Raw genomic sequence first — 27,748 nt, 5'->3', positions numbered from 1 at the left:
CTGCTTGTATACAGCCCTCTCTAAGCAGTTTATAGTCAGCATCTTTCTCCAGAAATCTGGGTCCTCATTTTACTGACCTCAGAAGGACGGAAGGCTGAGTCAGGATCAAACTCCTGGCAGTGAGCAGAGCTATCCTGCAAGGCTGCATTCTTAACCACTGTGAAGAGAGGGAGTGAGGGAAGGAAGGAAGGAAGGAAGGAAGGAAGGAAGGAAGGAAGGAAGGAAGGAATTTTGCAATTTGTAAATTAAGGAAATAAGAAAAGAAAGAAGGAAGGAAATACATTGGCAATATGGGAAGGGAGGGAGGGAAGAAGGAAGGAAGGTAAGAAAAAAGGGGAAGGGAAGGAAGGAAAAAACTAAGAAAAAAGAGAAGGAAGGAAGGAAGAAAGAAAGATAGCAATAGCACTTACATACTGTTTATATACAGCCCTCTCTAAGCAGTTTATAGAGTCAAATCTGGGTCCTCATTTTACTGACCTCAGAAGGACGAAAGGCTGTCAGCCTTGGGCTGGTCAGGATCGAACTCCTGGCAGTGGGCTTGCAAGGCTGCATTCTAACCACTGATCCACCATGGCTCTTCTAACTCTATCCAAGTTTCCTTTGCACAGCGTAACTGGGCAAAAAGTGGGTTTGGACAGGGTTGGCTTTGTGAACTGCAATACAGGTAATCTTTGACTTACAGCGGTCCATTTAGTGACCGTTCAGAGTTACAACCGCACCAAAAAAGTGACTGACAGCCGTTTCCCCCCCCCACTTTTAACGACCACGGCAGCATCTCTGCGGTCACATGATCAAAATCCAGGCGCTTAGCAACTGGTTCATGTTGCCAGGACAGTTGCAGAGTCCTGGAGATGACGTGGTCGACCCCCTTTTGGTGACTGCCAACTCCATGGGGGAAGCCAGATTCACTTAACAACCGCGTTGCTAACGTAACAACGGTGGTGAATCACTTGACAGCGGCGGCAAGAAAGGCCGTAAAACTCAACGCCTGTCTCGCTTAGCGACAGAAGTGTTGGTCCGTAAGGTGACCAAGACCTGGCTGTTCCGGCAGGCCTGGGGCTGTTGATTGAAATCCAGCCCCACGTGATTGAATGGATGATATCTTATTTTAAATAATTGTATTTTTAATATTTTTATGTCTTTACTTTTGTTGTGAGCCGCCCAGAGTCCCTAGGGAGTGGGCGGCATACAAATCTTATTAAAGTTGCAAAGTTAGTCCTAAGGTCGTAAGTCGAGTACTTCCCGCAGCCTGCCGGTTTTCCCAGCTTCTTGGTGTATCTCACTGTCCCTTTTGATCTTTAGGTTCCGAAGAGTCTCCGGAGCCTCTTCCGATACCCACCTTGTTGGTTGGCTACGACAAGGACTTCCTGACAATCTCCCCATTCTCCCTGCCGTTCTGGGAGAGGCTGCTCCTGGATCCTTACGGGGGGCACCGCGATGTCGCCTACATTGTGGTGTGTCCAGAAAACGAGGCCTTGCTTGACGGAGCCAAAACTTTCTTCAGGGACTTAAGCGCCGTGTATGAGGTGGGTGACCCTCTCCTTCCTTCCTTCCTTCCTTCCTTCCTTCCTTCCTTCCTTCCTTCCTTCCTTCCTTCCTTCCTTCCTTCCTTCTCTCATTTCTTAGCTTTTTTTCCTTCCTTCCTTCCTTCCTTCCTTCCTTCCTTCCTTCCTTCCTTCCTTCCTTCCTTCCTTCCTTGCTTCCTTCCTTCCGTCCTTCCTTCCCTCCCCGCTCCCACCTCTCTCCCTTTCTTCATTCCTTCCTTCTCCATCTCCAATTCCTTCATTCCTTCCTTCTCTCATTTCTTAGTTAATTTCCTTCTTTCCTCCTTGTTTTCTTCCCTTCCTTTCTTCCCTCCCACCTCCCTCCCTTTTTTCCTTCCTTCCTCCTCCATCTCCAATTCCTTCGTTCCTTCTCTGTTTTCTTAGCTTTTTTCCTTCCTTCCCTTCCTCCTTCTTTTCTTAGCTTTTTTCCTTCCTTCCTTCCCTTTCTCCTTTTCTTCCCTTCCTTCCCTCCCTCTCAGCTCCCTCCCTTTCTTCATTTCTTCCTTCCTCCCTCCTCCATCTCCAGTTTCTTCCTTCTCTCTTTTCTTAGCTTTTTTCCTCCCTCCCTTCCTTCCTTTCCTTCCTCCTTTTCTTACCCTCCTCCCCCTTTCTTCCTTCCTCCCTTCCTCCTCCATCTCTTCCTCCCTTCCTTCCCTCCCTCTTCCCTTTCTTTTCTTCCTTCCTTCCTCCTCCATCTCTCCTTCCTCCTCTCTTTCCTCAGCTTTTTCCCTTCTTTCCTTCCCTTCCTCCTTTTCTTACCTTCCTTCTCTCCCTCCCTCCCTCCCTTCCTTCCCCTCTTCCCTCCCCAAATATTTCTGCCATTGCAAAAAGTTTAACTACAGAGGGAAGGCTTTGCTCTTACATGCTGACTCATTTAGCCTGCCTTCTCCCACTGAATCTTCAGGCAGGAAATCATAGGAAATTTCTTTTTTTAAAAAATTAACACACATGTAAAATACACACAAACAAAAGCTAGACGTACACCACATTTACACAATACAATACGAGCAGGAGCTTCCTGTTCTTTCTAATAGCAATTATCAATCGATACCGCTCACCTTATATTATTTCCCCTTCTATTGTATTTCATTTGGATTTCACCATTCTTAACCCTCTTATTTTACTCATAACTATTATTTTTGAGTTTTGTTATATTCCTTCATTGATTCGTGTTTCTTTCCTCCATCCACCTATACCATTTATCCCATATCTGGTAGAATTCTGATTCTTCTTTTCCCTGGATTTCTTTAGTTAGTTTGTCCATTTCAGTACAATCCATAACCTTTTTTATTATTTCATCTTCGCTTGGAGTTAATTTGTTTTTCCATTTCTGGGCAAAGGCAATCCTTGCTGCCATAATTATATGTAGTATTAAATACTGGATTTATTTTTTGTATTTCGCAGACATTATTCCTAATAAAAAAACTTCAGGTTTCCATTCTATTTTAACCCCTGTTATTGCCTCCAGCCAATTTTTTATCCTTTTCCAAAAAAAATTTAGCCTCCTCACAGGTCCACCATAAATGGTAATATGTTCCGTGTATGGATTCGCATTTCCAACATGTTGGGGAGGTATTTGTTAAGATTTTAGCTAACCTTATTGTCTTTCTTTCTTTCTTTCTTTCTTTCTTTCGCTCTGTCTCTGTCTGTCTCTCTCTCTGTCTCTGTCTCTGTCTCTGTCTCTGTCTCTGTCTCTGTCTCTCTCTCTCTCTCTTCTTTCTTTCTTTCTTTCTTTCTTTCTTTCTTTCTTTCTTTCTTTCTTTCTTTCTTTCTTTCTTTCTTTCTTTCTTTCTTTCTTTCTTTCTGCAGGTAAGCAATGCATTGTCCATTGCCAGAGGGAAAGAGAGAATTGTGTTTTTATACTCAGTCCATGGGGTGCACAGTTGGCTAATTGCTCTGTTGTACAGCCACCCCCGCCTCTGACATGCCTGTTTTCCTCCTTGTGCCGTTAGATGTGTCGGCTTGGTCAACACAAACCGATCTCTAAAGTGTTGCATGATGGGATCATGCGTGTGGGGAAGACGGTGGCCCAGAAGCTAGCAGACGAGCTTGTGAGCGACTGGTTCAACCCACCCTGGGGCAACGAAGACTGTGACAATCATTCCAGGCTCAAACTTTATGCCCAAGTTTGTCGTCACCACCTAGGTAAGATGGGCGAGCAGCAGGATTCAGTTGCTCCTTCATTGGTTCGCTTATTCCTTCAGCTTGTTTTATTTCATTATTAAATATTTTTCCCATGTTTTGTTTTGTTTATATTACTTTCCATTTCCATCAAGCAATGTGCGATCTCGGTACGGTTATTTGAACAATCGTAATCCACATATTTGTTGTTATATGCATCACAATAATATTAATGATATAAATATATAGTCATATAATTACCGTATTTTTCAGAGTATAAGACGCACCTTTTTCCCCCTCAAAAAAAAGAGGCTGAAAATCTGGGTGCATCTTATACATTGAATACAGCATTTTTGGCCTCCCAAAACCCCGCCCCCTTCACCAAAATGGCCATCCATAGCCTTTAGGAGGCTTTCAGAGTGCTCCTGGGGGCTGGGGGGGCAGAAATGAGCAAAAAATGAGCCTTTTTTTGCTCAATTTTGCCCCCCCTTCCCCGTTAGGAGGCTATTGATGCCCTTTAAAAAAAAAAAAAACAGCCCAGTTTTCGTGGAAAACGGGCCGTTTTGGGGAGGTTTGCAGAGTGCAAAAACTTTTTTTTTAAAAAATTTGCCTCTTCAAAACTTTGGTGTATCTTGTACTCTGAAAAATGCGGTACCCAAACATTCCCTTTCTACACCCTCTTTTGAAAATAATGGATTGTCTGGTGTGCTTCAGCGGGAAGTCTTCTTTTACATCCTTTACCCTTCCCCTTTGTCCTTTCAGCACCTTACTTAGCTACTTTGCAACTCGATAGCAGTCTGCTGACGCCACCGAAACACCAGCCTCCATCATCATCCAACGCGGAACAAACCATATCTGGGAACGCAGGATCCGTTTCCTCCAACTCGGCCTGTCTTGGGCCGACAGCTCCCTCGGCTGGCACATCTTTCAGCTCCTCAGCTAATGGGACCACTGGTCTCCCGTTGGGCACCAGTACAGCCCCAGGCTCTTCCGTGCCCCAGCTCCTGGCCTCCTCCTCCTCCTCTTCCTCCTCCAGTATTAGCCAGACAAGTACTACCTCCTCTTCAGGGTTCAGTGGAGGCCTACCTCAAGGTCAAAACCCAACGTCCGGGGCAGTTCCCTCGGAGAGACCCCAAGGAAGCACAGTCCCAGGAGGAGATGCAGAGGCTGGGCAGATCTCATCGCAGCAACCCCAAGAAGGGCAGGACAAGTAAGTCTACATTTTTTCTTTTGGATCTTTGGCCTGCCACACTTTCTGTTATTCCACTACGCATTTTCTATTGTGGGAAAATGGGATTGTATGGAGTTAGATGCTATGAAGCCATAACAACATTCTTTCTAGAAAGCCAAGGTCATCCTTTGTCTCTGCACTGCACCTTTGGTACCCTAAGCAACCTTTCTGAGTTTGGGCCCTGTTCTGACCTAGGCTTCCCCAGCAGCACGAAGCCGAGTCCTCTTCCCAATAAGCCCCTTTTATTTAATTGACAGTGAATTCCTCTCCAGCAAAGTCTTTCCTCTCCCACAGTCTTTCAAGACAGTTGACAATTACCGACCTTTCTCAGGCTTGGAGAGTGGCCAGGCCGATATCTTTCAGACGCCGCAATACTTGGCAAGAATGCAGGAATGAACTAATAGTCTCCTGCAAACTCCGCTCCCCTTTCGCTCCTCTTTTATTACCTATGGGAGGGGCCATTCACTGTCCACCTGTGGCCGTACTCCCAAGTCGACCCTTGTTGCTTAGCTCTTCCTTCCGTCTGGCAACTCTGCACATGCGCACACTGGGAACAGGCTCCAGCTGCTCTTCTGCCTCACTGATGTCTGACTCCGAAGGCAGCTGATAACTGGCATATGGCTCTGGCCCCCTCTCTGCCTTTAACACAGAGCCCTCATCAGAGCCTTCCCCAGACTCCAAGACTGGCCCATGTACCTCCCCAACCTCCTCACTGTCTGAATCTGCTGACAGCTGGTGGGCCAAAAATGACCCTCTCTTAGGTTGAAGTGTGTTTATCCTGTCTTTTTCTTCTACATGACCATCTTCAGAAGCATTGGGACTTTGCCACGATTACATGACCCCCTTGGACAGTGCAACTGTGATAAGTACATGCCAGTTGCCAAGAGCCCAATTTTTTTTTTATAAAGATTTTTAAATTTTTAAACAAACAAAAACATAAAACACGTACAACCTTCTTCCCTTTCATTTCATGTCATTTGGTTACAAGATTTTTTGCGTCCTTTCCATGGTCGCCACTTACAATTACGTATCGAATCACAAATTGTTCATAAGTACATTTTTGTTATATGTCAATTTTTCAACTATAATTATTACTCCTTGATTTTAAACAAAACATTCCAAATATTGAATCCATACATGCAACATCATTTTGCATCAATGCTTCAACTCCAGTTATTATTCCCACAATTTAAACAGAACATTCTATATATTGAAATTGTACATACAACATCATTCCATTACACCGTTCTACTCCGTTTAACCGTGCTAAACCCTTATAGTTTTGCATATATCAATCCCAAGAGTCCAAATTTTGACCACGTGATTATGGGGATGCTGCAATGGTCGTTAAGTGTGAAAAACAGTCCAATCGCCTTTTGAAAAAAGTCCCTTTGGGACTTTCCTGAAATACTGCTGAGATCAGGATTTGGACAGCTCCTAAACCTTTGGACCAGTGTTTCTCAACCTTGGTGACTTTAAGTCCTGTGGACTTCAACTCCCAGAATCTATGCTGGCTGGGGGATTCTGGGAGTTGAAGTCCACAGGACTTAAAGTCACCAAGGTTGAGAAACACTGCTCTAGACGCCGGAGTCCTTGACTTACAACCATTTGTTTAGTGACACTCAAAATTAAAATGCAAAAAAGGTGACTTATGACCAGTTTTCATGATGAATGACCGTTGGCAACCATCCCCATGGTCACGTGATCAAAATTTGGGCTCTTGGCAACTGGCATGTCCCTATGACGGTTGCGGTGTCCCAGGGTCGCCGTTTGTAGCCTTCCCAGCCGGCTTCTAACAAGTAAAGTCAACAGGGGAAGCCAGATTTGCTTAACGACCATGTGGTTCGCTTAACTGAGCGATCCGCTTAACAACCACGGCAAGAAGGCCGCAAAACAGGAGCAAAACTCACTTAGCAACCAGGAAAATTGAGGTCAATTCTAAGCTAAGGACTACCTGTACAGTCACCTAAAATATAACGGTCCATGAAATTAGTTTTTGGTAGTGTTTGAACCCCAGAGACATAAAACTGGAGGTATTGTGATGAGTTTCAATCAAAAAATAATAATAATATTCAGCCGCATACTGCCCCCTGCTGGTCTTATAAATGTAACAGCAAAACTTGGTTACTGGCACTGGTTAGAGTTAATTACCGGATAATTCTATAATACAGAGACACAAGTTTATTAATTTCAGCAAGGGTGCTTAATCTTTGTGCTGGGTAGTAGCCTGTGCCCTCTTTTCAATCCAGGCTTAGGGATATGCCAAGATAATAATTAATACTCAGATGATGCGTTTTTAATGATATATATCTTTTTGAAACAAAGCTCGGTTGTCCCATGGCCACCTCTTCCCATTGTGGTGGTCAACCCTTGAAATACGGTAAGTATTTGGATCCAAAATGAACAGGGAAGCTTTGGATTTGGCACAGGTTGCTCAAATTGCTTAAAGGAGATACATTTTTTTTCCCTTGGATTCGCATGATAAATAAAAGGAAGGCTCAAAAAAAGTAGACATTTTGGGTTATGGAGAGAGCGACAAGGGAGCGATCTGTGGTCCCAATCTGTCAGCAACTCCATAACACGTCCTGGACTTGGGTATTTCCCATATCTGGTCCTGTGAGAACCCAGGGGAAAAAGGATCTTTTTAAAGATATTTAAAATTATCTTTTTTAAGATAATGAAAACTACCAGCAGAGGAAACTTTAAGCACATGAGTTGTAACTTAATAAAAAAAAACAACCACGATGAACTTTTGAATTGTATCAGATGACATAAAAAGAGAATAACAGAGATGGGAGAGACCTAGTCCAACCCCCTGCTTAGTCAGGAAACCCTGTAGCATTTCAGACAAATGGCTGTCCAGTCTCCCCTTGAAAACCTCCAGTGTTGGAACGCCTACAACTTCATGGATGCAAGTCATTCCATCGATTAATTGTTCTCACTGTCAAGAAATTGCTTCTCTCCTTGATTAGTTTCCATCCATTCCTTGTCACCTTCTAGTGCTTTGGAGAATAGGTTGACCCTCTCTTCTTTGTGGCAGCCCCTTAAATATTGGAAGACTGCTGTCATGTCACCATGATACTGAGGGAGGAGGTCAAATGTATCATCAGTCTCGAGTCCCTTTGCACCCAACAAGAGACCTTGAGCTCCGCTGACTCTTGCCTCCCACTAATTTGCTTTGACCGTTAGTAGCTCAGATTCTTGTAGAGTCCTTAAGCTCGCAACGAACCTTTACATTTCATTTGAACTGCCTGGGTTTCTCGCATTTGACATAAATCGCTGCTTTTGTTTGGTTTTGTTTTGTAGCTCTGCAGAGAGGGAGAGGATAGGAATCCCCACGGAACCCGAGTCTGCGGATAGCCATGCCTACCCACCGGCTGTGGTCATCTATATGGTGGATCCCTTCACCTACACCACGGAAGAGGAATCTTCTTCGGCCAGTTTCTGGCTTTTGAGCTTGATGCGCTGTTACACCGAAATGTTGGACAACCTCCCTGAAAACATGAGGAGCTCTTTCATTCTTCAGGTGGGTTTTCCCTCAAAGAGGCAGAAGAAGTCCTTTGAGTTGGGTGGAAGGAGAATGTGCGCTGCTACTGAAGATGTTGCCGTTGATAAGTTAGTGTTCTGACCCCCTCCTCCGTCCAGTAACGACTGCCGAGACAAGCTTAACTGGAATGTACTTTAATAGCAAGAAACCAAAACCTCGGTGGCTGAAAGCCAAGTATAACAAACAGATAAGGACCTTGGCAGCAACTCAGACAAACTCAGGCAGCAATAAACACAGATAAGGCTTGGCAGCAATCCAGCCTGCCAAGCTCACAGTAATGTCCTATGACATTCAATACTGCATTGACTTCTGCAAAGAGGGGTGTGTGCACAGGTAGCTTTTTATAGTCTGGAGAGGAGCCTAATGACCACCAGCTGAGTACAATCACCTCCTGTAATTGCGTAATTGTTCCTGACGCCTATTAGCTCTTCGATGGCGTGCATCCAGGAACAACTCACTACTGGCTTCCGGCTCACTCTCGCTTGTCTCCTCCCCACTAGTCCAAGGCTCAGGTGCCCCCTGGTGGCCAACCAGCCTCTCTGCACCCTGCTCGGAGTCGGAACCCTGTCCAGGGTCCTCCACATCCTCCAGAGCTGACTCATAGGGCCCCTCACTGTCGGAGTCTGGTGGCAGTTCCAACAGCTCCTGCTGGGCCACAACAATTAGTGACCCAGCTGTGAAGTGGCTCTGGCTTCCCCGTTGACTTGTGCTTGTCAGAAGATCATAAAAGGGGATCACGTATATAACCCCGGGGACGCTGCAACCATCATAAATATGAGATGGTTGGCGTTTGCAAGAGGCCGACTCTGTAAACTGCTCAGAGAGGGCCATAAAGCACAGTGAAGCAGTATATAAGTCTTAAGCTCTATTGCTATTTTCCATCCATCTATCCATGGTGCACAGTGGTTAGAACGCAGACTGGCAGGCTGACTCTGCCCACTGCCAGCAGTTTGATCCTTACCAGTCAATAAAACGAGGACCCAGATTGTTTGGGGACAAGAGGCTGACTCTGTAAACCGGCCGTTAAAGCACTGTGAAGCAGTATTCAAGTCTAAGGGCTACTGCTATTAAGAGCCATGGTGGCACAATGGTTAGAAAGCAATATTGCAGTCTAACTCTACCAGCTGCCAGCAGTTTGATCCTCACCGGCTCAAGGTTGACTCAGCCTTCCATCTTTCCGAGATTGGTAAAATGAGGACGCAGATTGTTAGGGGCAAGAGGCTGACTCTGTAAACTGCTTAGAGAGGGTTGTGAAGCGGTATATAAATCTAAGCGCTGTGGCTGTTGACTAATCCCGGCTTTGCTCTTTCCTTTAGATTGTGCCTTGCCAATATATGCTGCAGACCATGAAGGACGAGCAGATCTTTTATATCCAGCACTTGAAGTCCCTGGCATTTTCTGTCTATTGTCAGTGCAGGCGACCGCTACCCACCCAGATTCACATCAAGTCTCTGACCGGTTTCGGACCAGCTGCCAGCATTGAGATGACGCTCAAGAACTCAGAGGTGAGTGCCGGAGCCCAGCAAAGCCTCTCTGGGCCCTGCTCTTCTCCTTTTCCTCTCAAACCAAAAGTAGCAGCACTGCCTCTGAAGAACGGCATCCTTTGGCAATGTTGTGGCCCGCCAGCGGCCTGCAGAGCTGGCAACAGATTCAGACAGTGAGGAGGTTGGGGGAGGAAGATGGGCCAGTCCTGGAGTCTGGGGAAGGCTCTGATGAGGGTCCTGTGTCGGAGGGAGAGGGGGGCGGGGCGTAGCCGTATGTCAGTTATCAGCTGCCTTCAGAGTCAGACATCAGTGAGGCAGAAGAATAGCTGGAGCCTGTTCCCAGTGTGCGCATGCGCAGAGTTGCCAGACGAAGGGAGGAGCTAAAGAACTGGGGTCAACTTGGGTGGACGATGAATGGCTCCTCCCAGAGGAAATAAAAAAGGAGCGAAAGGGGAGTGGAGTTTGCAGGAGACAATTAGTTCGCTTCATTGGTTCCTGACTCTCCGAGATTCCTGGCCAAGTTTTGCAGAGATCGGCCTGGCAGCTCTCCAAGCCAGATAAGGTCTGTGACTATAAATCCTCCCTTGAAAGACTTTGCTGGATGTGAATGAGCAGAATTCACAGTCATTTAATAAAAGGGGGTTTTGTCGGGACAAGGAGTTTGCTTCAGGCTCTCGGGAACCTCAGTCAGAACAGGCAAATCTGGACGGTCCCAACTCTGTTACCGTTTTGTAAGACACTCAAGTCCCCTTTCCCAGGCGTTTGGGAAACCGTGTTACTAATTTAACAATTTAACGTTGTTGTTGTTTTTTTGTAGCGGCCAAGTCCCATTCAGCTGTACTCCCCTCCATTTATCCTGGCACCTATCAAAGACAAACAGACGGAGCTCGGGGAGACCTTTGGCGAAGCCAGCCAGAAGTATAACGTGCTCTTTGTGGGCTATTGTCTCTCTCACGATCAGCGTTGGCTTCTAGCCTCCTGCACCGACCTGCACGGGGACTTGTTGGAAACCTGCATTGTCAACATTGATTTGCCAAACAGGTAGGCTTAAAAGAAAAAAAACCAAACCAAATCAAAACAGCTGCAAACTTTAGAGCAGACAATCCTGCTGGACTTCCTGGTCCTAAATACATTGTTTAGATGCATTGAGTGCACGCTTTTATAGCCCAGCGTCATGGTGGCTTAGAGGTGAAGACGCTCGTCTCCCACTCAGAAGATTGAGAGCTCAATCCTAGGCGGCGATAGATGTTTCTCTATCAGGGTGTCAAGAGAAGATAATCTGCTGCAAACTCTGCGTAGACATCAGGAAGGGCATCGGGCCAGTAAATGCTCATCTCCAAATAAATGATTCTCTATCAGGGTACAAAGGGAAAATATTTGCTATGAACTCTGTGTAGGCATCAGGAAGAGCATCCGGCCAGTAAATGCTCATCTCCAAATAGATGATTCTCTATCAGAGCGCAAAGGGAAAATATTTGCTATGAACTCTGTGTAGGCATCAGGAAAGGCAACGGCCAGTAAATGCTCATCTCCAAATAAATGATTCTCTATCAGGGTGCAAAGGGAAAATATTTGCTATGAACTCTGTGTAGGCATCAGGAAGGTCATCCGGCCAGTAAATGCTTATCTGCAAACAGATGTATCTCTACCAGGGCGCAAGAAGAAAATATCTGTTGCGAGCTCCCTGTAGGTGTCAGGAAGGGCAGTAAAGTACTCAGCTCCCCTCAGTTGCCTTGACTCTACCCCGAATAAAGGAATTACAGGTCGTAAAAGGGAAAACAAAAGAAAACAAGGCCTGCTTACAGCTCTTACTACTCTCTCTTCCCTGCAGATCACGGAGGTGCAAGGTGTCGGCACGTAAAATTGGCTTGCAGAAGCTATGGGAATGGTGCATCGGGATCATCCAGATGACGTCCCTTCCCTGGAGAGTCGTGATTGGGCGCCTTGGCCGGCTTGGCCACGGGGAACTGAAAGGTACCTGGGCTACTATAAGGCCTTTAGCTATAGCCCTTAGGCTTATATACCGCTTCATGGTGTTTTACAGCCCTCTCTAAGCAGTTTTACGGAGTCAGCTTATTGCCCCCCACATTCTGGGTCCTTCCAACCTTGGAAGGATGGAAGGCTGAGTCAACCTTGAGCTGGCAAGGTTCGAACTGTTGGCAGTCGGCAGAATTAGCCTCGAATACTGTCTTGTAACCACTGCGCCATCGTGCCTCTTTCTCAGTTGGTCGAAATAGGAACTTGAGAGGCACTGTCAAAACGGATTGCTATTTATTTATTCATCAATTGTTAAAAAGTTTTATGCGCAGGTACAAATGCCAACATTAAATTGAAAACGTATAAAAGCCCTAATTTAGGCAGGGCTTGCCCCGAAGCCCTGAACATCGATTGCATTCTGTTGGGAGGTCATAAGGTCCACAAAAATACATTGGGCGGGGCAGGGGTATAAGGGTGTGGGAGTCTGAGGGTCTCCACGTTCATACTAGGCATTTGATTCTTGGTAAGTTATTTTATTTGATGCAGTGGCTCAGTGGCTAAGATGCTGAGCTTGTCGATCGAAAGGTCGGCAGTTCGGCGGTTCAAATCCCTAGTGCCGCATAACGGAATGAGCTCCTGTTACTTGTCTCAGCTTCTGCCAACCTAGCAGTTCGAAAGCACGTAAAAAATGCAAGTAGAAAAATAGGAACCACCTTTGGTGGGAAGGGAACAGCGTTCCATGGGTCTTCGGTGTTTAGTCATGCTGGCTACATGACCACGGAGACGTCTTCGGACAGCGCTGGCTCTCCGGCTTTGAAACGGAGATGAGCAGAGCCCCCTAGAGTCGGGAACGACTAGCACATGTGTGTGAAACCTTTACCTTTAACTTATATTGGAATAACAATCCTGGGAGAGAACAGCCCTGGATCACCTTCATCAGTGTTCACCAATCTTTGGGGGCGGGGGGTGGGTGGGGAGAATGGAACCAAAAGTTGTCTTTTGAAAAAGCACCTTTGGGATAAATTCTTAAGACAGGAGGATGGTGAAAGTGATGCTAAGGGGAAACTGCCGGGTTTCCAAGTAATAAGTCCGTAGCAAACAGAACTCAGAGGCAAGCAGGTTCCTTAAATCAGTGGTCTTCAACCTTGGCAACTTTAAGACCTGTGGACTTCAACTCCCAGAGTTCCTCAGCCAGCTTTGCTGGCTGAGGAACTCTGGGAGTTGAAGTCCACAGGTCTTAAAGTTGCCAAGGTTGAAGACCACTGCCTTAAAGAACAGGTTCATTGGACACATCATCCTATTGGCACAGACGGGTGAAAAATGACTCTAAAGTTTCCCGTTGTTTTCACCCAATTAAAAGCGAATGTTTTCCCACCCTTTCCCCAGGCAGTCAGTCACATGGTCCAATCAAGGAGCCGTCCGATTGCTTGGAAACTTCACTCCTCTTTCCAGCCACTTGTAGGGAATGTCCTTGGTTCTCAAGGGAAACTATTTTGTTTTGGCCACAAAACCCCATCTATCTCTATCCCCCCCTCCCCCCAATCCCTCAACAACTCTAAAGCCTCCAAGTCAGGCCAAGCTTCAGTGTTGACCGAAAACAAGATGCGCTTATAAAACTGTAACTGATAACATGGAACCCAGTCAGATATGGTCCTCCAGGATAGGTGTTCTCCCCCTCCCCCCCCCAAACAAAAGCAATGGGCTAAAAATCTCGTTCTGCTTTGACTTGTGGGTGGGAGAAAGTTCTTTAGGTGACAGCCGTCTATTTCTTCCCTCTCCCCCTCTGTCTTTCAGACTGGAGCATTCTGCTGGGGGAGTGCTCCCTGCAGACCATCAGCAAGCAGTTGAAGGAGGTGTGTTTGATGTGTGGCATCTCCTCTGCAGATTCTCCCTCCATCCTCAGCGCCTGCTTGGTGGCCATGGAACCACAGGGGTCATTTGTGGTGATGCCAGGTAATTTACGCACGGGCTCCCTGATGCGGCGGCTCGGCGGCTAAGGCACTGAACTTGTCGATCCCACAAAAAAAACCCACATTGTGGCATAATATTTATGTGATGCACTCTGAAAAGGCTGTTAATTGCATTGCATTTATATAGTCATTTTAAGAAAATACTGGACAGCCACATGTCTGAAATGTTACGGGGTCTCCTCTTGAGCAGGGGGCTGGACTAGAAGACCTCCGAGGTCCCTTCCAGCTCTATTCTGATTGATAGTCCAATCTGTAAAGTGGGATTAAAAGTTTTAAAACAAGCTGGAATATGTCAGCAAAGGTTGTTATTCTTGCTTTGCTTCTTAAAAAAATTGAACAATCACATTTTTAATCCATGGGAAACCAATCTGAATTGGTTTCTTTTTACTCTTGCTATGAAGGAGATATGGGATGCGGTGGCTCAGAGGCTAAGACGCTGAGCTTGTCGATCAGAAAGGTCGGCGGTTCAAATCCTAGCGCCATGTAACGGAGGGAGCTCCCGTGACTTGTCCCAGCTTCTGCCAACCTAGCAGTTCGAAAGCACATAAAAATGCAAGTAGAAAAAGAGGGACCACCTTTGGTGGGAAGATAACAGCGTTCTGTGCGCCTTCAGTGTTTAGTCCATGACCCGTCAAAAGCGCATTCCACAAAAGCGCGGTCGACGAAATCGCGTATGTGATGTCATCACAACGCGACGAAAAAGATCGAAAAATTGAAATAAAAATTACATTACAGCAAGCCGATTCACATAAAGGTAAGGGTTAGGTTAAGGGTTAGGGTTAGGGTTAGAGCGTTAGCGTTACGTTTAGCGTTAGGTTAAGGGTTAGCGTTAGGTTTTTCGTTACGTTAAGGGTTAGGTTTAGGGTTAGGTTAAGGGTTAGGTTTGGGGGGGTTAGGGGAAGGTTTTAGCTTTATTTTTACATTTTTCGATCTTTTTCGTCGCGCTGTGATGACGTCACATACGCGCTTTCGTCGACAGCGATTTTGTCGTCCGCGGTTTTGTGGTAGAACCGTTTAGTCATGCCGGCCACATGACCACGGAGACGTCTTTGGGCAGCGCTGGCTCTTCGGCTTTGAAACGGAGATGAGCACCGCCCCCTGGAGCCGGAAACGACTAGCCTATGTGCGAGTGGGATCTTGACCTTATATAAGTCCTTAGAAGTACCATTTTCCTGAGGTCTTCTCATAGTGGTATGTTTGAAGCCACCTTCCTGCAGCCTGACTCCTCCTCTTCCTTGTCTTTCTCTCGAAAGATGCTGTCACCATGGGATCCGTTTTCGGCCGGAGCACTGCCCTGAATCTGCAGTCTTCACAACTCAACACTCCCCAGGATGCCTCTTGTACTCACATCCTGGTTTTCCCAACCTCCGCAACCATCCAGGTCGCTCCTGCAAATTATCCCAATGAAGATGGATTCAGCCCTAATAATGGTAAGTCAGTTGCTGCTGGGGAGGAAGAGGGGGCGGGATTTCCCCTTCAGTGCACAAATCAGAAAGTTTAGCTATGAGTCTCGGCTGAGTCCCACCACCTCTACCTTCAACGATGGAATGGCTACCGTAGTTTTTGGAGTATAAGACGCACCTCTTTTTTTTATATATATAATTTTTTTATTTTATCAATTTCATATATACATTCACAATTATAAGATCTCATAACTGTTATTAATAATATGTATTTATCACAATTTTTCCCTACTGTTGACAATATACTTGAAGATTGCTTTTTTTATCATCCCATAGATCCATCTTATCTTCAACGGTCCTACTTCTTCTTCCCTCCCTCCCTCTTTCCTTCCCTCGTTTCTTCTCTCCTACTCCCCTTCCTTCCCTCCCTCCTTCTCTCCTTCCCTCCTTCCTTCCCTCCTTTCTTTTCTCCTTCTCTCCTTCCTTTCCCCCTTCCTTTCCTCCTTCCTTCCCCCCTTCCTTCTCTCCTACATTCCCTCCTTCCTTCCCTCCTTTCTTCTCTCCTTCCTTCCCTCCTTTCTTCTCTCCTTCTCTCTTTCCTTCCCTCCTTCCTTCCCTCCTTGCTTCCCTCCCTCCTTCCCTCCCTCCTTCCTACCCCCCTTTCTTCTCTTTCTTCTCTCCTTCCTTCCTTCCTTCCTCCTCTCCTTTCCCTTCTCTCCTTCCCCTTCCTCCCTTTTACCCTTCCCCTCTTCTTCCCATTCCTCCCCTCTTTCCTACTCTTACATTCCCTCCCATTCTTCCTCTGCCTTTCCCTTTCTCCTATTCCTCTCCTTTCTCCTTTCCTTCCTATCTTTCCTTCTACTCCTCCCTCCATCCACTCTAACCGTTGTTGTGTTTACATATTCTCCTCTTCAGAGGATGACCTGGTTCTCTTTTTCTTTTCTTTTTTCCCCTTATTTGAAAGGGTGAAAATCTGGGTGCGTCTTAAACACTGAATACAGCATTTTTGGCCTCCCAAAACCCCGCCCCCTTTGCAAAAATCGACTTGCAGAGGGTTTGGGAGGCTGGGGCAGGCAAAAACGAGTGAAAAACAGGCTGTTTTCTGCTCGTTGTCCCCCCCCCCCCTGTTTCCTGGAGCACTCTATAAGCCTCCTAAAGGCTGTTTTCACAAAAAATGGGGCATTTTTTGCTCATTTTTGGTGTCCCCCTCCCCTCCAGCTCCCAGGAGCACTTTGCAGGCCTCTCAAACTGTCTGCATGTTCTGTTTTTCACAAAAAATGAGGTGTGCAAAGGGTTTGGGAGGTCTGCAGAGTGCAAAAGCTTTTTGTTTTTAAATTTACCTCTTTAAAATCTTGGTGCATCTGATACTCCGGCGCATCGTATAGTCCGAAAAATATGGTTATCTTCTTCACAATACTTTTGAGGGGCTGTCACCGAGAGGAGGCCACTGACTTATTCTCCAAAGCACCAGAGGTAGGACAGAGCTGAAGAAGCTTCTTGGGTGAGAAGCGAAACGTCTTCAAAAGAAAAGAAAAGAAAGTCTAGTTGCCATTTGAAAAAAAGCACCTTTGGGATAAGCTCCATGCCTGGAGGTTTTCAAGAAGAGGCTGGACAGCCATTGGACCGAGACGGTGTAGAGTCTTCTGCCCTGGAGCAGGGGGTTGGACTAGAAGACCTCCAAGGTCCCTTCCATCCCTGTGATTCTATATTATGACAAGACGTAACGGGTAAGCAGGTCATTAAAGAGAGATACAACACCGAAGTGAGGAGAACTTTTCCGACACACAAGAAAGATTAAGTTGTGGGTGAAAAGTGTGTAGAGTTTCTCCGTCCTCCAGGTCACAGTTGTCTCAAAGGTGCTTTTTTTTCAGGATGGACTTCCTTGTTTTATCTTTCGAAGACGTTTCGCTTCTCATCCAAGAAGCTGCTTCAGCTTTGACAGGATCTCTACAGATCTTTAGCTATACAATTTGGGACGAGCACCCTTTGAATGGATGGATTTCCAGAGGAAAACTTGCAGACTACAGGAACCAGGAACTTGGGTGACCCTGAGGACACAGATAAAACCTCCCAAGTGGCCTCAACGACCCTCTAAAAGGATGCAAAGGACCAGCTGCCTGCAAGGAGTATAAATCCTTCCGTTCCTCACCATCCAGCCAGAGCTGAAGAAGCTTCTTGGATGAGAAGCAAAACGTCTTCAAAAGAAAAAAACAAGAAAGTCTAGTTGCTTCCTCCCCCTTTCTCCCTCCTTCCCTCCCTCCTTCCCTTTCCCTTTGATCTTTCGATGGAATTCAGTGGGCCTCACCAAGTGCACCACCTCCTGAAATCCCCCTCCTGAACTCTGGGCTGACAAATCTTTAACCTGCATTAACTTGGGCCCTTAGGGCTTTGCCCATTAATTGGAGTAATGTCCAGCGGCTTGTGCTTTCCAAAAGGGTGTTAGATTTAATTTTCTCAAGTTGTTTTTCTGTGTTTAATTATTAAAAAGAGAGAGGGGGGAGGGGGGGAGAGAGAGAGAGAGAGAGAGAGAGCTTCAAAGCTATTAGTTTTCTTGCTTCTACCTCCGAGGTGATGCAGCGGTTGTTAAAATTTCTAAAGATGGAACAAATAAGATGGCAGCTTAAAAAACAAGAACAACCTTGGCTAAATTTCCAGGCTGCTGTTGCTTTTGGAAAGGGAGAAGGAAAACAAGAACCTTAGAAATAGCCATGAAAAAAATGAGTAAAAATGCTCCATCACTGGAGGTTTTTAGAGAGAATTGGACAGCCATTTGTCTGGAATGGAATAGTACAGTTACTACTCAATAGCAGTAACTGTGAGAGGGAACTTGCAGTGCTAGTGGACAACCATTTAAATAGCTGTGTGCAGCAGCTGCCAAAAAAGCCAACACAGTTCTAGGCTGCATAAACAGAGGGAGAGAATCAAGATCACGTGAAGTGTTAATACCACTTTATAAGGCCTTGGTAAGGCCACACTTGGAATACGGCATTCAGTTTTGGTTGCCACGATGTAGAAAAGATGTGGAGACTCTAGAAAGAGTGCAGAGAAGAGCAACCAAGATGATTAGGGGACTGGAGACTAAAATATATGAAGAATGGTTGCAGGAACTGGGTATGTCTAGTTAGATGAAAAGAAGGACTAGGGGAGACATGATAACAGTCTTCCAATATCTCACGGGTTGCCCCAAAGAAGAGGGAGTCAAGCTATTCTCCAAAGCACCTGAGTGTAGAACAAGAAGCAATGGGTGGAAACTAATCAAGGAGAGAAGCAACTTAGAACTGAGGAGGAATTTCCTGACAGAACAATTAATCAGTGGAACAGAAGTTGCCTCCAAAAGTTGTGAATGCTCCAACACTGGAAGTCTTGCCATTTATCTGAAACGGTATAGGGTTTCCTGCCTAGGCAGGGGGTTGGACTAGAAGACCTCCAAGGTCCCTTCCAACTCTGCTATTGTATTGCAAAGGGAAGTGATGGCGAACCTTTTTTCCCTCGGTTGCCGAAAGCAGGTGTGCCGACACCCATCATGCAATTGCCCTCACCTGAGAGAGACAGGTGAGATGGATAGATAGGCTAGAGAGAAAGAGATGAGGCAGAAAGATAGGAGAGATAGATAGGAGAGAAAGAGACAGAAGAGATGGAGAGATAGGGGAGAAAGAAAAGCAGAGGGGAGAGATGGACAGAGGGGAGAAAGACTGGGAGAATGAGAGAACAGATGATAGGAATGATGGACAGATAGGAAGAGAGAGAAACAGATGAGACAGAAAGGAGGGAAAGAGAGAGAGAGAGAGAAAGAAAGAAAGAAAATCACATAGAAGCTAATAATACTCACGTCTCCTTTTGCTCTTCTTTCCTCTTCAAGATGACATGTTTGACCTCCCATTCCCGGATGACATGGACAATGACATTGGCATCCTGATGACTGGGAACCTTCACTCCTCCCCAAACTCTTCCCCTGTCCCGTCCCCTGGTTCTCCCGGAATTGGGGTAGGACCATCCTTTCAGCACAGCCGGGTAAGTACTCAGGATTTCCCTGTGCCACTTTGTGGAGTGGTGCGGTGGCCTAGAGGTGGCGCTCTCACCTCACAATCAGGAGGCTGTGAGTTGAATCCTAGCTAGAGGCAGATATTTCTCTCTCTGGGCATAATGAGAATAGATCTGCTGAACAAAACTCCGCCCTGGCGACAGGGAAGAGCATCCGGCCAGTAAACACTCAGCTCCATTCCGTTGCCCAGATTCCACTCCACAAGGGATTGTGGGGCCATTAAAAGAGGATGATGACTCTGGCACATTTATGTTCAGAGATACGCACTAGTTGCAGCTCCTGAAAAACTGATGGTTTCCCCCTCCCCCCCATATTTTATGGGGAAGGGAGCAGAAGATATCAGCAAGCATGATCAAGACTCTTCTTTAAATATAAACAAATTAATTAATTAATTAATTGCTCCTCCTAAATGCATGGCAAATGGTCCTAAGTTCCTTTTTTCAGAACCGTTGTAACTTTGAACAGTCACTAAATGAACACGTTGTAAATCAAGGACTGCCTGCAAAGGGACTCCTGGTTATTTCCATTTTTAGTCCTGACCATTCTTGACGCGGTGTCTCAGCGGCTAAGACGCTGCATTTGTCGATCAGAAAGGTCGGCAGTTCGGCGGTTCGGATCCCTAGTGCCGCGTAACGGAGGGAGCTCCTGTGACTTGTCCCAGCTTCTGCCAACCTAGCAGTTCGAAAGCAAGTAGAAAATGCAAGTAGAAAACTAGGAACCACCTTTGGTGGGAAGGGAACAGCAGTCCGTGCTACTTCGGTGTTTAGACATGCCGGCTATATGACCATGGAGATGTCTTCGGACAGAGCTGGCTCTTTGGCTTTGAAATGGAGATGAGCACCGCCCCCTAGAGTCGGGAACAACTAGCACATATGTCTCTCTCTCTCCCCCCCCCCTTCTCTCTTTCTTTTTCTTTCTTTCTCTCTGGCAAATGCCTTCAGAGCCACCAGTTTAACCATTAACACCAGACTGGTAATTGAGGTGTAATTTTGTTTTCAGAGCAAAGCAGCAATGTGTGATCTTTTCCCCCCAGGGTCAAAGGAAAGGCCTCACTTCGTCCAACGTCCTGGGTTTTATAATTGATTGCTCCAGTTGAGTTGCGCTCCCTTGGCACAGCTGTTTTGTGTGCTTTATTCAGGCAGCATTGCCTTTTATGCTCTCCGGGGGCTCTCAAAGGAGTCACGGCAGATCACAGGAAGAAAAGAAATCGGATCAAGCGGAGATCTCTGCAAGAGTTTGTCCAAGGTGGGGCTCTTGATGCTCTCTTGAAGCTTGGTGGTTTTCTTCCACACATTTCATTACCCGACTCGATAACATCATCAGTGCTCGAAGCAGGAACCGATGCTGTTCCCTAGTTTGATGAAATAACCACTGCAAGAAAACCACCAAGCTCAGAGAGCACCAAGGACTTCACCTGTTCTTCCTTCTCTTCCTCCTCCTCTTCCTCCCCCCCCCTTTGGCCTAGTTGGGTCAAAGGGGCTGCCAACAGTTTGGCAGTTCGATCCTTACCGGCTCAAGGTTGACTCAACCTTCCACCCTTCCAAAGTCGGTAAAATGAGGACCCAGATTGTTGAGGGCAAGAGGCTGACTCGGTAAACCACCTTAGAGACGGCTGTAAAGCACTGTAAAGCAGTATATAAGTCTAAATGCTATTGCTAGATTTTGGGAGCAGTTGCCCGCCCTAGGTTATTAAACCCAACAGTGAAGAGAAGTTGCTAGTGTCTACAGACAGGGTGTCTCAAGATGGACAAAAATCTGTGTTTTGACCTCGGCTTCCCCAAAGAGCACGAAGCAGATTTCTGGTCCCAACAAAACCCCTTTCATTAAACGAATGTGAAATTCCTCTCATTCACATTCAGCCAAGGCCTGGCAAACAGTCTTTCAAAGGAGTATTTATGACCACAGACCTTATCTAGCTTGGAAAGCTGCCATGTAAATATTCTCAAATGCGGTGCTGTGCAAGGAAAGATTGGGCACAGAGTCTCTGAGATTCACAGACAGATCTTCACATTCCTGAAACAAACAACGAATGAATGAATTGTTTCCTGCAAAAGCCCACTCGCCTTTCCCTCCCCTTTTATTTCCTATCGGAGGGCCCTTCACCGTCCACCTGTGGGTTTACTCCCAAGTCTACCCTTATTTCTTAACTATTCTTCTGGCAGCTCTGCGCATGTGCACACTGGGAACAGGCTCCAGTTGTTCCTCTGCCTCACTGCTGTCTAACTCCGAAGGCAGCTGATAACTGCCAGATGGTCTTGGCCCCATCTCTGCCTCTGATGCAGAGCCCTCGTCCAAGCCTTCCCCAGACTCCAGGACTGGCCCATGTTCCTCCCCAACCTCCTCACTGTCCGGATCTGCTGCGAGAGCTGCTGGCCACTGGTGGGCCACTACAATCTGGTCACAAGGGACCCCGTTGATAACTGCATGCTCCAGGCACTGACCTGCATTGCCCTTCTCACCTTGATTTTTTTCAGAGCCAAGGGGAGCGTCTCCTTTCCCGGGAAGCCCCCGAAGAACTGAAGCAGCAGCCCCTCGCCCTGGGTTACTTCGTTTCCACTGCCAAAGCCGAGAACCTTCCTCAGTGGTTCTGGTCCTCCTGTCCTCAAGCTCAGAACCAGTGCCCCCTCTTTCTCAAGGTTGGTTTCGCTATTTCTCAGAGGGGAGGGAGTGGGGACCAGGCTGCCCTAGTTTTGGGGGGGAGGGTCACAGAAAGATGTGAGTTGTTTAATCACTGTCATGCCCCCGTCAGAGCCTGAATCTGTGGAGGAAGACAAGTGGAGCCAACAGAGATCGAGGGGATGGCTTGGTTGGCTTCAGAGGAATGTGGGGAGGAGCGGCCAAGGCAGGCCAGGGCCTTTCAGGATTGGGACGACTTGTAGGGAGAGAGGAAGAGGGGCAGGATAACCAGGAGAGGCTAAGCAGTGAACACGAGGGATAGAGCTCCGGCGATGAGCAAGGACCACCCGCTCCTGATCCAAGAGCACAGAGAGTGGAGAGAAGGTGAGAACAGTATAGGCTGACTGGACCACTCGGGAGGAGAGCGCCCTTCCCCTCTTCACAAGGCACACCCGGGGACTGAGATTTAAGGAGCCAAACGCCCCTTTAAGGAGGGGCATTTGTCGGGAACAAACACTGAATTGGTAGGGTTTGCTGTGCCGGTACAGATGTTTGGAGTTTGCACGACTGCATCTTTCCTTTCTTGTGAACTCAGTGCCTTCTGGGTTCCTTGTTTGTCCCTTGTTTCATGGATTCATTTCCCTCTTCCTGTGTTTTGCTGTACTGGGTGCAGCCAGAGGCTGCTTCGGGTGTGGGTGTGTATTGCTCCGGAACTTGCCAAGAACATGGGAGCCTTTGAGGGGGAAATTTGGAGCGTTAAAGGGGAGTTTGAACTCTCAGCTGGCTTTGTTGCCTCTGTGCTGTGTCATCACAATCACACCGCCCCTGTCTTCCGCTTCCTGACAGGCCTCACTGCACCATCACATCTCCGTAGCGCAAACAGACGAACTCCTTCCTGCCCGGACTTCCCAGAGAGTTCCCCACCCCTTGGATTCCAAAACCACATCAGATGTCCTCAGGTAATTGGCCTCCTGGTTCTGCTTCGGTCACAATGCAAGGATTGGTCTTTGACCGGGCTTCCGCTGTGGAAGATCTGCCCAAGTGTTTTCGGTTGCTTTTGAAGGGCCTTCCTTGGTGATCTCTGAGTTAGGTTTGTTTCCTTGAAGATGTTTCATTCCCAGGCCTAGGCACCACCATCTAGCTCAGATGGTCTTACCTAGTTTGGTAATGGAACACCTGCAAGGAAACAATCAAGAGCACCAAGGAACTTACTCTCCTCCTCCTCCTTCCCTTTCCCCTCCTCCCCCTCCCCCTCCTCCTCTGCCTCCTCCTCCTCTCCAGAAACCTCCCTACTTTCAACCACTGATGATCTTACCTACTTTCTGCAAGGAAACAACCAAGCTCAGAGAGCGCCAAGAACCCCACAGTTCTCCTCCACCACCACCTCTTCATCCTCCTCCTTCCTCCCCCTTCTCCTCTCCACAAACCTCCCCCCTTCTAGCACTGATGATCTTACTCAGATTGGTAATGGAACGTTGGACCCCACATTTCAAACCTGGACCGTACAAATAATATTTAAGAGCCGAGGTGGCGCAGTGGTTAAATGCAGCACTGCAGGCTACTTCAGCTGACTGCTAGTTCTGCAGTTTGGCTGTTCAAATCTCACCGGCTCAGGGTTGACTCAGCCTTCCATCCTTCCGAGGTGGGTAAAATGAGGACCCGGATTGTTGTTGGGGGCAATATGCTGACTCTGTAAACCGCTTAGAGAGGGCTGAAAGCCCTATGAAGCGGTATATAAGTCTAACTGCTATTGCTATATTATCTTTTATTGTTTTGGAGGTTGCATGCAAAATATTAAGGGAAGTCTTTGGGGCTAATTTTGTTTTTTGGGGGCAAACCGGCAGTAGGCCACCTCTGCTTGAAAGACGGATCTCTCATCTCTGGATCGGAGAATATCCCTCCATCAGTTTTCTTCTGACCTGCTTTTTCTCTTCTCTCTCTCTCCCTCTCCCCCTCTCTCTCGCTGCAGGTTCGTCCTGGAACAATATAACGCATTGTCATGGCTAACCTGTAATCCGGCGACCCAGGATCGTGGGTCTTGCCTTCCTGTTCATTTTGTGGTGCTCACCCAGCTCTACAACGCCATCATGAACATTCTCTAGTAGCGGAGGCGGAGGCGTAGCCAAACCTTTCCTCTTTCCGCTGGAAGAAAGACGCGCTTGGCCTGCAAGAGTTCAGATCCCGGTCTGAAGAAGGCGGAGAAGAAGCCGGAGCCGTGCTCCCGATTTCCTCAAGAAAGCAGGAGGACCGTCCCGTTCTACCAAAACGGGATAATCTCGTTTCCCCTGCAAGAGTTTCAGGGCAGCCGGAGGCCGTGTTAGGACTTTTGAAGGCAGTGTTAAATTTCGCTGGCTGAACACCTTGACTAGAATTATGGACCACAGTGAAGACAATACGTCTTTCATTTCATTCTGTTTTTTTTTCCCCATTCTTTTTTTTTTCTTCCCCTTTCTTTTTCTGTTTCGGTGCACGGATCTTGCGGTGAGACCGGTCTGAACGGCCCAAAACTTCTGGCATTTTCCTTGAACAACAACAACAACAAAAAACCCATGGCATCCACGGGACTGCGACGGAAGAACCGATTCTACTAGTCGAAGAAATATATATGGGATTTTTTTTATTATTATTATTATTATTTTTGGTGTACCTGGAACTCCTTGGCAGAATGGAATGAATGAATGAATGCGGGGTTGGGGGTTTTTGCCCCCCCCCTCCGCCTCCCCAATCCATGTAGATACGAATGGTCTGGAGACACGCTGACGTTTGTCCGGTTTTTATTGTTTTATTTTTAATTTATTTATAGGGGCTATTAAATTATAGAGGACCAGGTACAGGACGCGATCTGATTCCCATCTCACCGAGAAGTGGGGTTATTTTTTATTTTTTTTATTTTTATTTTGGCATACCTCTCGCTTTTTAGCTTAGAAATGGGTGTGGCGGGGCGGGGCGGGATGGAGCAGGGAAGCAGTTCAAAGGAGCCATTGAGGAAGAACTCAAAAGAGTCACATATTTTTAAAAAGAAAAAGAAAACAGTTTGAGGGGTGGACCCTCTGAGTTAAGGAGGCGGCCTGCCGAGAATGTTTTTAAAAAAGTAAATCAGATTAACGACATGTCATGCAAAATAGCCAAGACCGGGGGAAAAAATACGGAAAACTCACGAAAACATGCCTTCTCCAATCTGACAGCATCCAGATGCTTTTGGGGAATCATCATCTCGTCACCCGGAGCCATCAGCAGTGGGATCTTGTGGGGCAGGGGCTGGGAATCATGGGAGGTGTAGTTCCACATGACTGGAAGGGACTGGCTGTTTCAAGTGTGGAAACCCCCAGCCCCCCAAAAGAGAAGGGGGGTGGCAGAATAACCATTGAAAGGAAAGTTTAAGGAGGTCTTTAGAATAGAATAATAATAAAAGGGCTGGAAGGGACCTTGGAGGTCATCTAGTCCAACCCCCTGCTCAAGCAGGAGACCCTGTGCCATTCTGGACCAATGGCTGTCCAGTCTCTTCTTTAAAAAACCTTCCGGTTTGATCAATGTGGATTATTTCTCTCTCTCTCTCTATAGCATCCCGTCTTGCATATCCACATTCAGATGCACCCAAATTTTTGAAACAATTATGTCCATATTCTCCACTCCCACCTCCCAAAACCTAAATAAGAGATATTTCAGAGAATTTTTTTTTAAAAAAAGCCTACTTCATTACATTAATATGGAAACTTAAAAGAAAACATCGGGTGGGGGAAAAAGCATAAGCCTGACTTATTTAAAATGTGGCGTCAAGATTTGATTTTGTTTGTTTGTTTGTTTTTAAAAAGAAAAAGCTTAAAGCCATGAAATTGTTTGAATCAGGGGGTCTCCAAACTTAGCCACTTGAAGGTTGGCGGACTTCAACTCCCAGAAGTCCTCAGCCGGGACAACTTGAAGCCTTGTGGACTTCCACACTCCCGTGCTGACTGAGGAATTCTGGGAGTTGAAGTCCACAAGCCTTTAAAAGCTGCCCACCCCTGATTTGAATAACTCCTCGGATTGGAGGCATCTAAATGGGGGGGGGCGTTCCCATTTCTAGCGATGACAGGCCAAGGCTGCTTTGAAGGGGGGAAAAGAGGGCGGGACTTTGGTCGTCACGGCCACCCTTAAAGGACCCTTTCACATTTTTGAAGTTCTTCCAACCATCTCTTTTCTTCTGGTTAAATGAAAAGAAAAAGAAAAGAAAAGAAAATGAAAATTTCTATGAATTTAAATATTTTTCTTGAAAACGATGATGTAATGTTTAAATCAGATTTATTATAATTATTATTATTATAATTATTATAATTATTAAAAAAAGTAATCCCATGAATGGTGGGAAAGGATAGGTCAGATGACCCTGTAAATGGATTTGCTCTTATTCTCTGCTCCAGGCCGCCCACCTGGAGGAGTTTTGCAATGTATAGGAAGGGGTGGGGGGGAAATTCAGATATATGGAAAAACCATTTGTATCTAATGTACACAGTGTAAAATGGATTTTAAAAAAAAATATTACATTACTATTTTTTCTTAATCGGAAAGGAAAATTCTCAAGGCCTTTTGAAGAGCATTAAAAGATGAAGATTGTAAACTTGTATACAAAAAAAAAATTCTTGGTGAGGAAAACTATGTAAAGTTATCTTTTAACATTTTGGGGTTATTTGTTCCCAAGATTCGCCTGAATTTTGGATTATAGTTGGGTTGGCTTCTTTTTAACGGGCTGTTTTTTTAATTAAGGGGTGACCCCCCCCTCTCTCTCTCCCCACCCCCAGATTCTAATGCAAACATTTAAAACACACACACACACAAAAACCCCCAAATCCATAAATATTGGGAAAGGGGTTAATAAGGAGTAGTTTTCATCTGATGTTGTTTTTATTTAATTTTTTTTAAGTTAAGAGAAACTGGTTTAACATATTTATACATTTTTGTGCAAAATAAATGAATGGCAATAGATTTTAAAAGAAAAAGAAAAAAAATCTTATGTACCTTCAGTGTGGAAAAAAAAAATCTGTATATTTCCCTTTAAAATATGCATTATTTTACTTGTGGGTTTTTTACTGAATTAACCTGAAATGTACAAGCCCTGGATTTCCTACAGAGTGAAGAAATTATTTTATTTTTTTTAATTTCTAATTTTAGAAATCATACAGAAATCAGAATGAGTACAGTTTGAGCAAAAACGGGGTGGGGTGGGGGTTGGGGAGGGGGCACAGTTGTCCAGCATGCTTGTATGTATATTTCCGAACCTTTTTTTAAATGTAAAGGCTGTACATTTCTTGGGAGAATTTGATTTTGAGTTCTTTTCCTTGAGCATTTTGCAGTGGCCCTCTTTTTATATATAGCCAATTTGAAACAGAACAAAACACAGAACTATGTGAAGTTCATTTTAAACCTTAACAGTATATCGCTGGTACAATACACTAAAAAAAAAAAAAAGAGAGACTTTGATAAAAAGAAGAACCAATAATAATAAAAAAAACCCTCCATTTTAAATGTCATTCATATATACCTTGTGGATGAGAGCTATATACTTTTACACACTTTTTTAGATGAATAAATTATTGAATTACTGAAACTTGTGTGGGTTTCCAGCTCAGTTGACTTTAGTGATTTTACCAGCCGCTTAGAAGCTGATGAAGTTGCAAATATAAAAACCTCTGGTGAACGTCAAGACCTTATCTGATTCTCAACTGTGGCGGTCTTGAAGTTGCACTAATCTATTTTCAAGCTATTTGGGACCATATCTCAGGGAGATTCTTCCAAAACTCAACGTCTCCATTAATGTAACATCCTCATCAGGATGCGGT

The 27,748-nt window shown here is 45.9% G+C and overlaps 1 protein-coding gene across 2 annotated transcripts in view; it reads left to right on the top strand.

Moving 5' to 3' along the window:
* Positions 1-27,516, top strand: part of MED13L (mediator complex subunit 13L) — a 191,047-nt gene extending 163,531 nt beyond the window's left edge. Inside the window, exons 19-32 of one of the 2 annotated variants that reach the window (XR_015695529.1) lie at positions 1,303-1,526; positions 3,497-3,689; positions 4,428-4,875; positions 8,203-8,422; positions 9,760-9,948; positions 10,745-10,968; positions 11,759-11,901; positions 13,699-13,857; positions 15,128-15,304; positions 19,137-19,288; positions 21,794-21,955; positions 22,782-22,894; positions 23,905-25,808; positions 25,909-27,516. Coding sequence is in view for 1 of the 2 variants with exons in the window: in XM_087705668.1 (XP_087561794.1) it covers positions 1,303-1,526; positions 3,497-3,689; positions 4,428-4,875; positions 8,203-8,422; positions 9,760-9,948; positions 10,745-10,968; positions 11,759-11,901; positions 13,699-13,857; positions 15,128-15,304; positions 19,137-19,288; positions 21,794-21,955; positions 22,782-22,894; positions 23,905-24,037 (2,537 nt within the window). In the remaining variant the exon portion in view is untranslated. Of the gene's footprint in view, positions 1-1,302; positions 1,527-3,496; positions 3,690-4,427; positions 4,876-8,202; positions 8,423-9,759; positions 9,949-10,744; positions 10,969-11,758; positions 11,902-13,698; positions 13,858-15,127; positions 15,305-19,136; positions 19,289-21,793; positions 21,956-22,781; positions 22,895-23,904 lie in introns of both variants that reach the window. The other variant, XM_087705668.1, reaches the window with a different exon arrangement.
* Positions 27,517-27,748: the final 232 nt, after the last annotated feature.

This window comes from Thamnophis sirtalis, unplaced genomic scaffold (genome assembly GCF_051295495.1).
Source record: "Thamnophis sirtalis isolate CommonGarterSnake01/CBP01778 unplaced genomic scaffold, rThaSir2_p1.2 scaffold_2, whole genome shotgun sequence".
In the NCBI taxonomy this organism is placed as follows: Eukaryota; Metazoa; Chordata; class Lepidosauria; order Squamata; family Natricidae; genus Thamnophis; species Thamnophis sirtalis.
Note: the sequence above shows the minus strand (reverse complement) of the source record. Positions and strands in the feature narration are given on the sequence as shown.